The sequence below is a fragment of the Rhea americana genome, unplaced genomic scaffold, assembly GCF_003343005.1.
Source record: "Rhea americana isolate MKP2758 unplaced genomic scaffold, rheAme1 scaffold_16, whole genome shotgun sequence".
In the NCBI taxonomy this organism is placed as follows: Eukaryota; Metazoa; Chordata; class Aves; order Rheiformes; family Rheidae; genus Rhea; species Rhea americana.
Window position 1 is genome coordinate 2816885 of NW_028185705.1, and position 13020 is coordinate 2829904.

Below are 13020 nucleotides of genomic sequence, written 5' to 3' on the forward strand. Positions count from 1 at the left end.
CACGCAGCCTGCCCGGGGCAGGCGCTCGGGGACGCGCTGCCGCCGGCGCGCTGCACCTTTCCGAGGCCGCCGCGGGCAGCAACGCTCCGGAGAGCCTTCCTCGGGATCCGCTTCCTTCCGTAAAGGCAGTAAGATCTGCGGCTTCTGCGGTTATTGTAATAACTGCGACGACTGCTGGGTGTCACCCGCCAGGGCTTCGGGCCCGCTGGGAGAAGCGGCAGCGAGCGGGGGGCTGCGGCGGCACGTGCAACGCTACTCACACGCGCCCGCCGCGGGAGACGCGGCAGGCTCAGCGAAGGTCAGGGCTGCCGGCTCATTTTACACGCCCCTGTCGCAGCCGGCTATTCTGCTGACGGCTTCTCAAAGGCCGTTCCAGCCGTCATTTTATTTTGTTCTTAGGAAAACAACTTGAAGATTTCAGATTCTGCAAGGGATGAAAACCGCCTGACTTTAATAAGATTAAACTGCAGATCTGAAACACGGACCGTTTGCTGGCACCTCTGACCCTTCCTGGCCGGCAGTCCCCATCCCCTGCTGCTAAGCGTTTTCAAATGCAACAAGCAGTTGTATTTTGGATCATGGAAAGCTGGCACCCCACACTGGCTGGCCACTATGCTGTTTACTCCCTCACTGATTTAAACCCTTAAATTCTAAAAAATACTCAATACTTTCGGTGGCATTATTGTTAACTGAGTTGCGTACTAATGCGAGGCTTGGCATTTCATTACTGCAGCTGGATACGTTTCTAATCCTCCAGACACCAAAGGGGACAAGAAGCTGCTCAGACGTCTTGGGATCGACTCAGCAGTGCCTTTATCCGCTATTCCAGGGACCACAGCAGGGCTCTCGCATCCCCCCGTGATGCCAGCGTTAACTCCGTTAAATACTTCCACCTGCATGTTAACCTCTCCTAAAGGGCCAAGATTATTAAAGCAGGCCGCGATGCTGGAGATGCCTGCAGAGGGTAGGGATGACAAACAGCTGCTCTGATTTCAGAGCAGGTAGGAGCCTAGGGCAAATGAATATAAGCAAGTCCCTCTGGCCTGGGCATCAGGTCCACTGTTCCCTGACARGGGCCCTGTGGTACTTGTGCTCAGGGCAGGAACCACAGCTCTTGTTTAGGAAGAACCAGTGGACAACCTCATTTTTCAGAGGCAGTCTCCTGCTAAGGTAGAAACAAAACTGCATCCTCAGGTAATTGCAAGTTCAAAGTCATACTTGCAAAACCAGAAGCCTGACTTTGAACAGCTTTTTGTTGTTTTCTTCTCTATAAAAGAGAGAGATGGGAGTGTTTGGTAATTGTAAGAGTAAATTTATAACGCAGTAGTATTAATTGTGGAAAATTGTTACTGCTGCACRCTGTGCTTTTCAGGAGCAGCTGTAGAGACCACAAATAGAGCCAGCTTGACAGGCATGATTGCRAAGCTGATGACACAAAAGAGCTGCACAACGCAGAAAGCACTCGTCTGCCTCACGGAGAAAACCATCTTCACAGCCTCGAACAGGGAGCACGCCGCAGAGCTGGCACTGGGCTGGGATCTGCAGGGCTGGACCAGACAGCAGCAGTCGGGTGCCTGTTCGCCGGATCCAAAGACTATCTGCTCCTTCCTAGTGGGAAAACTCTGCCCCCCACGGAAAGCCRGAGGAGGAGGAGGCTGCAGGCTGTTATGCTTCTGGCATGCTGGGACAGAGGATAACGGGCTTTATTCCTGCGGGAGCATGGCCCCAGCGAGACACTTGCTGGCTTTGGACCCAACATATATGCGAATGCTGCATCTGTACATGTTATACATGCAGGTTTCACTTACAAAGACCAGCATTTGAGTATTTTATTTAACTCCTGGAGTATTTAAATTCCTACAATATTAAAACGTTGAATTAGGCTTCAGACAGGCAAAATACTTTTTCCCACTGAGTTCAGCACAACTATTACAATACTTCACAGTAAATACAGACTTTTTATGGACTGTRGCCTTCAAATGAGTATCCAGACGAGGCCAGGAACCGAGATTAATAGCATCACAAGTAGCTTTTCCAAAAAAATCAAACCCTAGCTACATGAAATTTGTAGCACCCGGTATCAGAAGCTTCTGCTTCTCTTTGGATTCCGACATGCTGAACAGTGACATTTCAGTAGTTTTGGCTGCAGGCTGTCTAATCAAGGACTTGATACCTGATTATTTTGCATTGCAGGAATCACTTACACGGTGTATTTTGACATGAAGGTTTCCATTACTTACTGTCCTCTCCTGAATATCCAGTGGTAACATTTGGTTCAGGACCAGATCCTAAATTATTCACTGCTTGGACTTTGATCTCGTAAGGCACAAAGGTGGGAGTGTTCCGCAGGGTGAGYGAATGCTTTTTCACCATCTCCTCGTTCCAATCAGCCTCGACCCCCTGCTGCCGCCAGCTGACTTTGTACTCCAGCCCCGGCCCGTTCCGCTCCACAGGTTTCAACGGCTACGGGAGAAGTTAAAAGAGACTCTGAGCTGCCTTTGTTGCAGTAATCATGAAACAGCAGCTTAGGGGGTGAATAATTTTGGAAACTGTGTTATAACATTCAGGGAGAAACAGKGAAAAAAGAAAGCATCAACTTTTCAGTACCATGTTAACTTTAAGATTGTTGGAAGAAATATAGCATCACGTAAAAAGGTAGGTGCAAGAGCAACAGTTGGAGTAAAAACAGGTTAACTACTAACATACCTATTTCTACATATTAGAAACACTGATCCTTGTTCTGCCACAGGTTTCTTTTGTTTTATTGTGACATAAGGCTGCACATCTTTTAGTACAAYTAAAATGCATATTATCTTAGAATTTTATGTAGCGCAGCAAGTTGGGTCATTAAAATTTACGTTACCCTGTAGTGTTCTAAATATGCACCAAATGCTTGAAACTAGGCCTGGACATTTAATATGCAACTGCTGTGCCACTATTTTTTTTATAGATCAGCTGAAAAATTCATCACAATGTGGTTGCCACCATCTAATTAACATTAATTTATAAAATATTAGAAGCCATATAGCTATGGCTTATCATGAGACATGCTCCAATTGAGTCTATTCCTCTGAAAATATACTTCTTTAATATCATTAACTGGTCACCTGCGCTACCAAAAATGATGGATTCTTTTCAGTAGCCTGAAACAGCTGTGGGTTTTTCAAGCCCCATATTCTATTTTCAATACCATTTAAATGATACATTATATTATACATATGAAATACATAATACTTGATATGTACCCAAGCCCTGTACAGAGTCCATATCAATGTGACTTGTTTGAGGAACAGCATTGGTTGTGCAAGTGCAAAACACAGTGTCCTATCAACCTGCCTGCTCCTTGTGTACTGAACCACTGAAAGCAATGCAGAAAGAGCATCAAGAGAAAAACAACAGCACTCAACAAGGCAGGCCAAAAACTGAGCACGTTTCTCAGATGTGCTCATGGCCTCTTCCTTATCCTCCTCTTCAGGACCTTTGGGAAGACTGTGGGCAGGAGCTGGGAGTCCCAGCAGCTTTCTAACAGGCCCTGCTAGAAGAACCACTTGTACGGCAAAGCTCCCAATAAATAGGATTTTCAACACAAGTCAAAGAAGAAAATAAAATTTCTGTTGGAAAATATCTTCCTGTTTAGAGTTAAATTTCAGCACTGCTTGACTCATTTTGATCTCCCTTAATGCTGCAAATCCTTGGCTGAAAAGCTAGTCACTAATGCTCATCTGGTCTCTTAATCCAAAGTAGGCAGATTAACATCATTTTGCAGCCTTTGTCTGCCAGAAATGGGGGGTTTAGTATGTTCAGCACCTAGCAYGTCTTCTGTAAAGCATACAGGGAACAACATAAACGAATATCCTGTTTATAACACTTAAAYGTTTTATCAAGACGTAACAAAGCCTGTCCATCCTATTCTTCCTCTTTAGTCTCAGTCTTCACTTCTACTTCTGCTGWGTCTGACTGTAGATGATGAGCTTCCCAGCACAGACGACTGCTTGTTCTCTGTTGGAGGTCTCTGCATTCAGACCACCGCTGTTGTAGYAACATTTCCCACTCAGGTTGGTCACTACCACTCTACACTTCCTTGTAGATGCAGAACTGTTTTCCCTGGCCCTGAACTATGCAATGGAATTTCAYGTTAAACTCCAACAGAGCTAGAGGTCCAGCTCCTTTTGGTACAATTGTAGCCTAAAATGTGAATTCACATTGTGGAAATGTTGATTGTCCTTCCCTGGTAGCACCAGATTGAGAAGTAAAGCYGAAGTAAATTCTGTTCAATTCCAGACACAAAAAATATGTTTCCTTCCATAGTTGCTGAAACTTGTGTTGAATGAAGGAATATGCATCTCTCCRAAGTGTTGGCACATAAGCTGTGAATTTGAAAGCCAGCAATTTGAAGGCTGGAAACCATCCCCAGCACTTTTACACAATTCCTTTGACAGTCATGCTTGGTGCTATCAYATCTAAACTCCTTTAGTTAATAGTGTGAAAATTCAAGCTCAAGTTCACTTGGCCAAGTGATCTGAGTCATTTTCAAACCTGCACTCTTGAAGGGCAGAACCTACACATAAACTAGTCTGTCCCTGTGCCTGACTTCTCCTGCAGAGCAGAGTGAGACCACAATTATTTTAAGCCCTTTCTTACATACACTTTGCAGAGCAAAAGAGAATTCTCATTGTGCTTTACAGCTCTTTCATATTTCTTTATAACTTGCAAAGACTAGATATAAAAAATTGACTTTTGAAATAAAAATCAAACTAGGGGAGCAAATCCAGAAGCCAGTGACAAMTTTACCTTGACTTCAGTGGAGTCAAGGACTCTACCTACGGAATTTGCTAATGTTTCCTAAAAACCAGGGTGGGGGAAAGATAAAGTCAAAGTATGCATTATTTCTTTAACAATTAATTATCTTAAAACAACATCTTGATAAATTCCATGATGCTTTAGGAACTGCTGTTTGAAGATAGAACCTATTTTCCATRTAGTATCATTGGCAGAAACTTTTGAATTACCTCCCATTTCATCACCATTTCATTTGGTTCAGAAGCTTCAACTCGGATGTTTTCTGGGTTCTTGTCTGGAGCTGGAACCATATAGGTAACAAAGTTAGTTTATATACTCTGCTTTTAATTGCATGTATTATTTAAATGCAAAAGCTTTTCTTATTTTGGCATTACTGAAAGACACCTAAACAAAAAGTGTTCATGAAATTAATTACTTGGATCAACAAAGCTGGTGCGAACAAAACACATCATTTATGCAGTTYTGATTCCTAAGCACCCTTGCTGTTTGGAGGGACCAGTTAACATGACACTGTGACTTCTGAATTCAAAGGACCAGATGTAGGGGGATTATTATGAAGAGATGTTTCTYCCTTTGGGGATAGTAAACAGAAGGTGTTTCATTAGTGGGATGCATACAGCTGCAAAGCTGAAGAAGGCCCTGAAATTGAAACAAAGGCGAAAAAGAAAGAAAGAAAAATGCTGGGGAATGCAAATGCACTCCTGAACAGTTGGCCTCTAAAATGACTTTCAGGGACAAAACACGATGCTACAAAGAGAAATGCACAGTGAATGGAGATTTTTGACAAGCTCAGTTCTGCTGAAAGGCTCCTCATAAATCCTGAAGATCCTCTCCAGCAATTGCTTGTCCATAAGTGGCTGCAGCGGGCCTCAAAGGTGCAAAATCAGCAGAGTTTTGGAAAGCTTCATGCTATCAGTACTCTTTTAGGAAACATATTGCTGACCAYGGCAACATACACTGCTCACTCGGAGCGGCCAGAGGAGGATGAAGGTGGGAACCTTCTCGTTGCAGAAACAACTGTCTGAAGCTGCTGCTGCATGCAACATGTTTGGACTTTGATGGAAAACATCTGTGGAGCCCAGTGTGGATTAGTGTCTCTAGGGCAGTAAGAATCTAGTCTCTCACCACATAAACTGAGTAGAAAAGGCAGCACAAGCAACTCCGACTTATTTAAACCCCTCAGGAACAGAATAAGGCAATGATATTCTAAGCAAATAAAAAAATTAATATTCAGAAAACTAGATGGCAGTGTTTACCAGCCGGAGGTGTTGCATAGCGCAGTGATGGTTTACTAGCCTTGCTTCTTCCGACAGCATTCACAGATGTGACACGRAACTGGTAATTCATATATGGGGCGAGTGACAAAATGGCTGTGGTTTCATTCCCTGCGATTCTGGTTAGCTCCTGCCACTTCCCTGGCTCCCATCGGCTCTCTTCAAATTCTATTATAGACTCTGGTGAGAAAAAAATAAATAAAAAAAAAAGGAAAAAGGCAGAGCCAATATAAGCCTCATATAAATAGCAAGGCTAGAAATGAACTTACAAAAAATTAACTGACATAGTAAAACCGATTAAGTATGGCAACAAGCACTGTGTTTTTATTCTAACAGCCATGACATAACACAACACTAAACAACACAAAATGATGCCAACAAATCCTTCATACCATTAATAGGGCTATTATGACTGGCTCCAGTTTTCCAGGATAATCGAACACTTCGGTTTTGATTTTCTGAGAGTTGAAGATCTTCTGGTGGATCAGGGACATCTGAAACATAATGAAGAACTGTCAGAAGCATGGCAAGTTATTTCTATTTATCCTGGCATTTTCCGAAAGCTTGGCAATGCAATAGCAAGCTCCAGTGAAGACAGTGGTGAAATATCTTTTGATTTCAAAGTGGAAAAAAATTTAAAAACAGAATTGCTTTAAAAAAATCCTACTTTAATTTAGAAATACAAGCTGAATCTTCTGRTCCCTTATAAATACAATATCCTTCTTTGATTACATTTCCATCTACTCTCATTACAATGCTTGGAACAACCCATTTCTCTTTTCAAATCAACACTAAGATCTGATTAATCATTAATAAATACTGACATAGCTCTTAGTAAAAACCTGTGTTTGCATCACTTGGATTTACTTTAGTGCAAACCACAGTGGCAGAAGGTGAGGCAACTCTTACAAGCTGCTGAACAGCCCTTTGGCGCGTGAGGRCAAGGCCACCGGTCACTACCCCAGCGGTGGCCCTCTGCAGAAAAAGGAGGCAAGAAAATTCACTACCTGCCAGCTCGACCGACGCTSTGCAGAGAACACATCAAAGTCACGTACACACGGTGGTGGACGCAACCGAACCGCACCTGCTGCGCACAACCACCGCGCTGCGCAAGGCCCAGGCCGCGCCGTGCGCCAGCCCAGCCACGCACGGGCTGTCCCGCCGCCCGGCCCTGGCAGACGGGCTGCTGCAACGCGGCCTTGTTTCTCCCCAGCCTAGGAGGCAGAAGGGACAACCTGGGACCGGGGTCAGTGTATATTTGCCAAAATGCCTGTATTTGAATGAAGGCTTTTAATTTTAGTGGATTCAGACTGACAGATATTTATCTTCCCTGTGGCTTGCTTAGACAATTTGCAATCTGGTTATATTGGATTTGGCGGGTAACTGAAATGTATAGGGCCTGATGTAAAAGAATAATTTCTCAGTGCAGGGGTCTTCAGTCTGTTTATTAATCATAAATGGCAAATTCTTAGCAGTATTCTAACAATATATTTATTTTGCTCTCAATTGCTTGTATTTTGATGTCTCCATTTGTACATCTAGCTCTTTAGCCAATATAACAAGTCTTTCGTTGCAAAAGAAGCCTGATYTTTTTCATTTGGAAAATAGTAGATATTGCTAATCCACCAAGACCTTTCTTGCATACCATAAAAAAGGAAAAAGGAGCACAGGACTATTTTTCCTTTCCTGCAATCACCTTTTAAACAGGAATAAAGTGTCCCATGAAATTTTCATAAGTAACGTAACAAAAAGCCTACAAACATTCTGAATTATACAGCACTAAAGAACACAGCACCATAAATAATGTGCACAGCATGTTCTTAATTTACTGTTTATTGAAAAGTAGCATTTATTTAAAGTGTGAAACTGTCTTAAAGGTCAGGTTGTCTTGCCTCCTCTTGCAATCACTGCCAGGGAAAAAGGATGTAAAATTGAACGAAATTAAAATGTTGAAAAACTGTGTGCAAAATAGCATTTCAGCTTTTGGTGATGCTTTCAGGCAAGTGCTAGAGGCTGATTTTGCAAAGGATGCCATCCCACTATACAAGTTCCTCCCTTATTTTCCCGTAGTGCTCCGGGAGGGAAGGGAGGTCAAAACGTTCCTCATGCTGGGTGACGCTTCCCCCTCGATGGGTCAGGCCTATTCTCCACTACGAACTTCGTGTTTGACATTGGACAAGACTTTCTGCTCGGACTCGCAGAGATAATTAATCCTTTTAGATGCTTAACTTTCACTGTTCTTAACGGCAATGAAACATCCAAATACTAGCCTTAAATCTTTTTTTCTTCAAAACACAGCCCAAACGATAGGCTGTTTAAGTGGGGTGAGGAACTGGCACAGGACTTCAAAGTGGAAGTAAAGCCATTTTTAATACAGCATTACATCTTCCAGCCCAGACAGGCTCCTATGGCTAACGGGCCTGACTCRTAAACTGAGAAAAACGGCTGCCTAACTTCAGATATAACAAAGATACGATTAAATATAAATCAAATGTTTGCTTTAGCTTCCCCGTTTCAGGAGCTACAAAGATAACAGAACCGTAAYTGCGGTTAACAAGAGTGAAAGGTGCGCTGCACCTCGGCAAAACTGGGTAATGGAGGTAGTAACTGAACAGCACATGAGCAAAGGTGCTGCGGTTGCTTTCCGCACTGCAACGAGCTCTTTGCAGACCAGGAAAAAGCCTCTTACCAAGAACAACTATCCGTGACTCAGCTGTGACGCTGTCTAGAGAAGTGCTGGCCACGCACGTGTAAACACCTTGATCCTCCAGTGTCACACTTGATATGAACAAGGTATCCCTGTCCATAATAATCCTACAGGAAGAAAAAGAAACATTATGTACAAACAAGCATGAGAAAAAATGGAAGATAAGATATGATAAACAGACTCTGTCAGTTTTTCTCTGAAATCTTGTTCATAAAAAAAGCCTTGGTAATAGAACATTTCGAATAACATAATTGCATGTTAGGCCCATTATTTTAAAATGTAATTGTAGTTATATTATACCCTATGCTGTACGCTATTATTTGTATTTCATAGCAATTTAGAGAGCCTGGCTGGAAGTTGGCATGTCTCTGTTGATTTGAAAGGACCTACATTGATACGCATCAGCTGAGTGTCTCGAACACAGTATTTTGGCACATCGTTAATGAGGCAAATACATAGGCTTCATATACAAATTTTTAAGAGGGTTTGAGTAAAACTGAACATTTCCAATCCACTTGTGCAATAACCAATGCACCAGGGTAGTCGGCATTAATTAATCCCCTCACTGGCAGTCCCACTGGATCTGCTGCGGTGCACACCGACGAGGCAGCTCCCCGCCGGAGTGGGCTTGGCAGGATGGGCCCTCCTCGCTAGCGCTGCAGTATTAGGAAACCGTACCTCTACTGCGACTAGCTAATAAAGCCACCTGGATGTCCCATATTGTCCCCCTGGAGCCCTTTATAGGGAATAAAGGCCCAGCTCAGTCCTGTGAGAGTCAACGGGAAAACAAGGGCAGAGTGAAACTCAACTTGAGCTTGCATGTTCCTAAATCCATATATAGAAAAACTYATTGCTTTTAATATGCACAATTTTAGGTAAAATCTGAATTCCATTCACTTTAACATTACCAGGATAGGCTTTGGTCAAGCAGGAGTAAACACAGGAAAACTCTAATTTCACTGAAGTAAGAAATAAAACCCCAGTAGACCACACTGGGGCTAGGGTTGTATTTTTGTTATATCAATATTTATACAATATTCCACAATGATGCTGAGAGAGACAGAATAAATAAAAATAAACCCACTTGACAATCATAGCTCAAAAATCATACAGATGCATATATATGTATATAAAATGCAGATCTATTCACATATTGCATGAAGAATTTTTGCAGGCATAAATTTGCATTTCAAGCTATTAAGTTTCATGTTTAATGAAACTTCTGTTCCAGTACTATACATTATTTCAGTTGAGATCAAGAAAAGTCTTGTTTCTTTCCTGCTTACCTGCCATCTCCTGTGCTGTTGACTGGCAGCTCATCTCCATCTTTTCTCCAAGATAATTTAAAACTGTGTTTCAAGTGTGAATCATATTCAGACTGACATTTCAATAAAATTGAATGTGATTTTAACACTTGGGGGTTCTTCGGAGTAACAACAAGTTTTGTAGCATCTGGTTGATCACAGAAGAACACTTTGATTATCAAGAGAGACTATTACATCAAATTTTCACCAAGCACTTCATATATGAAAATCAGYCTTAAGAGCAATGATGATGTCTTCCCCCCTCGCCCAAATAGTTCAAGTGAAGGAGRGATGTTTCAGAAATGGAAATATGCCAGGATTTAACGTTCTATCTCAAAAATCAAAACAAGGAGCTCCAGAACAATATAGCAGGATCTCATGAAAAAAAAAGTCACAGGTGAAAAACCTAGCTAGGAGACTGTTAARAAATGGATGACAGAGGAGCTTGAGTATGAGCTTTATGTTCAAATGCCATTTGAAATAGACTTTGGTGATGATCCAAGAAACATTATAAGCTTATAGAAGTCAAGTGAGAAAAAAAAWTATTGCAATCAAGTTTGTTCTTTTAATTGATTCAATTTGAATGTAAAAACGTGTGAATAACTGAGAAAAAAGCACTTGGCTACATTTATTTTTGCAGTGAAATGTTGCTCAGTGAGAATTTCATTGTACATTTTCATGTTTATTACCATGGTATAATTTCCAAAGCAAAGGTAATGAATGGCAAAAGAACACAAAAAAGAGTTTTTTTTTCTTGAGTTTGCCATGGCAAACCTGCATCTGAGACTCTTTTTGAGGTTTGTCCTAACTGAGCAATAAAATTTTCCAGTTGGCTAGCCCTAATTCCTATATAACTTTGTGTACCACTCACTAACTTTAACCTATGTTCTCAAAAGAAACGATCAACTTCCATCTCCCCCCCAAGGAAAAAAACCTGCCTGCTCAACCAATCAAATAAATCACTTAAAACAGAATTAAAGCACAAGATACGTATTTGAAATTCGAAAGTAAAACCATTTCACTAAGTTTTTTGCTATCCCTCTCTAAAATATCAGAGCTCTAACCTACTCTAGGCTACTAAGAGGATGGCAACAAAGCCCCCCCTACACCTTGAAATGACACAAAAAACCTAGACTGCCCAAAATTATTCTGCAAGCTGAGATTAATTCCTTCCTGACATCAAGCTGATAATGAGTCAGAGGCTCACAGCAAGGTCCTTGAATTAGCGGTGTCCCCCAACTCATATTGCTGCAATTTGCTTGGTGTTCACTGCACATGTTTATTGTTATTTATTATATATTTTCTGATCAATAAACTGGAATTAGTGTTAGGGATCAAGGAAGCCCTCAGCCATGGGAAATGGAACTGGGGATCCTGCAYGGTTCAGAGAGGATCGAACCCTGAACGCCAAGCCCACAAACAAGGGGAGGACAGGAGGTCTGCACGAGCCACCCAAGAGCCTGCTTTGGCCAGTAGCAAGGCTGACGACAAGAAGGAAGGGAAGTCCTTTCAAGATAAAATTAACAGATCTGGGAAGCAGGCTGCAAGTTTGGGTGGGATTATGCAGCTTCTGGAAGCATCAAGAATACAGTAAATGTCACATATGAATGAGGAGAAGAACTAGAGACAACAGCAACTGCTACGTGCACACGAGGCCAGGGCAATGAGATGTCTCAGCCTCCAGAGAGTTCAGAGCCTCCCAGGTTATATTAGAATCTTGGACTATTTGCTATTTATTTATGAAAAACATGTAACTAAAAAAAATTTAACATATGTCAAAAGTCCATTCATAAATGAGACACTACCTCTTATATCCAGATTAGCAGTGATTGCTCTTTTTCCAACAGAGTTTGCAGCCCAACAAGCATATGATCCTGAGTCTTCTTTTCTYGTATCTTTGATCTCCAGGGTTCCATTTTTGTTTAATTCATAGCGTAATTCTGAAAGTGGCTCTATGCTATCATCCTTAGTCCTAAAAGGATGATAATAGTTACGGGATATTTTTAGGGTTGTAGGAACTGTTATCTCAYGGTTAGCAGTTACTGCATGGACACTGGTATTCAGAGATCTGATCTGAGATCTGCCACTGAGTGACTGAGTTGATACTAACAAGTCACTTTATGCACATGCAGGCAAACTATCAAGGAACATAAGCTTCCAGCAAACCAAAAACATGCTGACAGTCTCTAGTAACCAGTCTGGCTGAGTCTCTATCGCTGTCACTGGAAATTTAATTGCACTTGTCAAGTGATTTGGCAATCCCGTGATTTCTAACTGTATGGAACCATGTGCTCTGTAAGTCATTGCATCTCCATCTCAGTAAAATGTTAGCAACTTAAGAAGTTGCTAACATCAAGTCTGATGAAGCTGTTGCAAGATTTGGCTGTTATGTACAGTATGCCTTTGTTTCATGAATATTCCAGCAACCATATCAAGTAGGTTCTGAGAACTTTCATTAAGTATTTTTACAAACAAATGCTTCAGGGTCCTTGAACGAAGATGAATTGTAACGTAGGATGCTTACATAGTATATAATTTCCTTACAAATTGCTAAATTCAACTGCATGGACATAGTAACTAGCATATATTACAATATTAGGGCAGCCCTGATGAACTTGTTTCACATAAGAAAGGGTTTCAGCAGCTTACCATCTAATATCTGCTACAGGAGAAGCAAAAATTTCACAGTGTAAGAAAGCACTGTAACCAACAACTGTGGCATAGTTTTCACCATCAGAGGTTAGTATTAAGGGAGCAATATCTGCAAAAGAGAATGCAAAATGAGCTGCACTATAGTTCAGAACTAAAAATTGAAAAACTGTCCCCAAGACTCTGTTTCCATTTGCATTCAGGTTGGTACATAGATTAGTATCACAGTGGCTGGCTGCCACCTATACACACCAGAACATGTTATACAGCTGCATAGTTCCAGGTT

The 13020-nt window shown here is 41.7% G+C and overlaps 1 protein-coding gene across 1 annotated transcript in view; it reads right to left on the bottom strand.

Moving 5' to 3' along the window:
- The window catches only part of CHL1 (cell adhesion molecule L1 like), a 60011-nt gene that overhangs the window by 15531 nt on the left and 31460 nt on the right, over positions 1-13020 (bottom strand). The window contains exons 11-18 of the mRNA XM_085300048.1: positions 12735-12846; positions 11891-12057; positions 10068-10233; positions 8764-8888; positions 6467-6568; positions 6057-6254; positions 5010-5080; positions 2241-2463 (exon numbers count right to left, since the gene is read on the bottom strand). Coding sequence (XP_085156174.1) covers positions 2241-2463; positions 5010-5080; positions 6057-6254; positions 6467-6568; positions 8764-8888; positions 10068-10233; positions 11891-12057; positions 12735-12846 — 1164 coding nt within the window. The remainder of the gene's footprint in view (positions 1-2240; positions 2464-5009; positions 5081-6056; positions 6255-6466; positions 6569-8763; positions 8889-10067; positions 10234-11890; positions 12058-12734; positions 12847-13020) is intronic.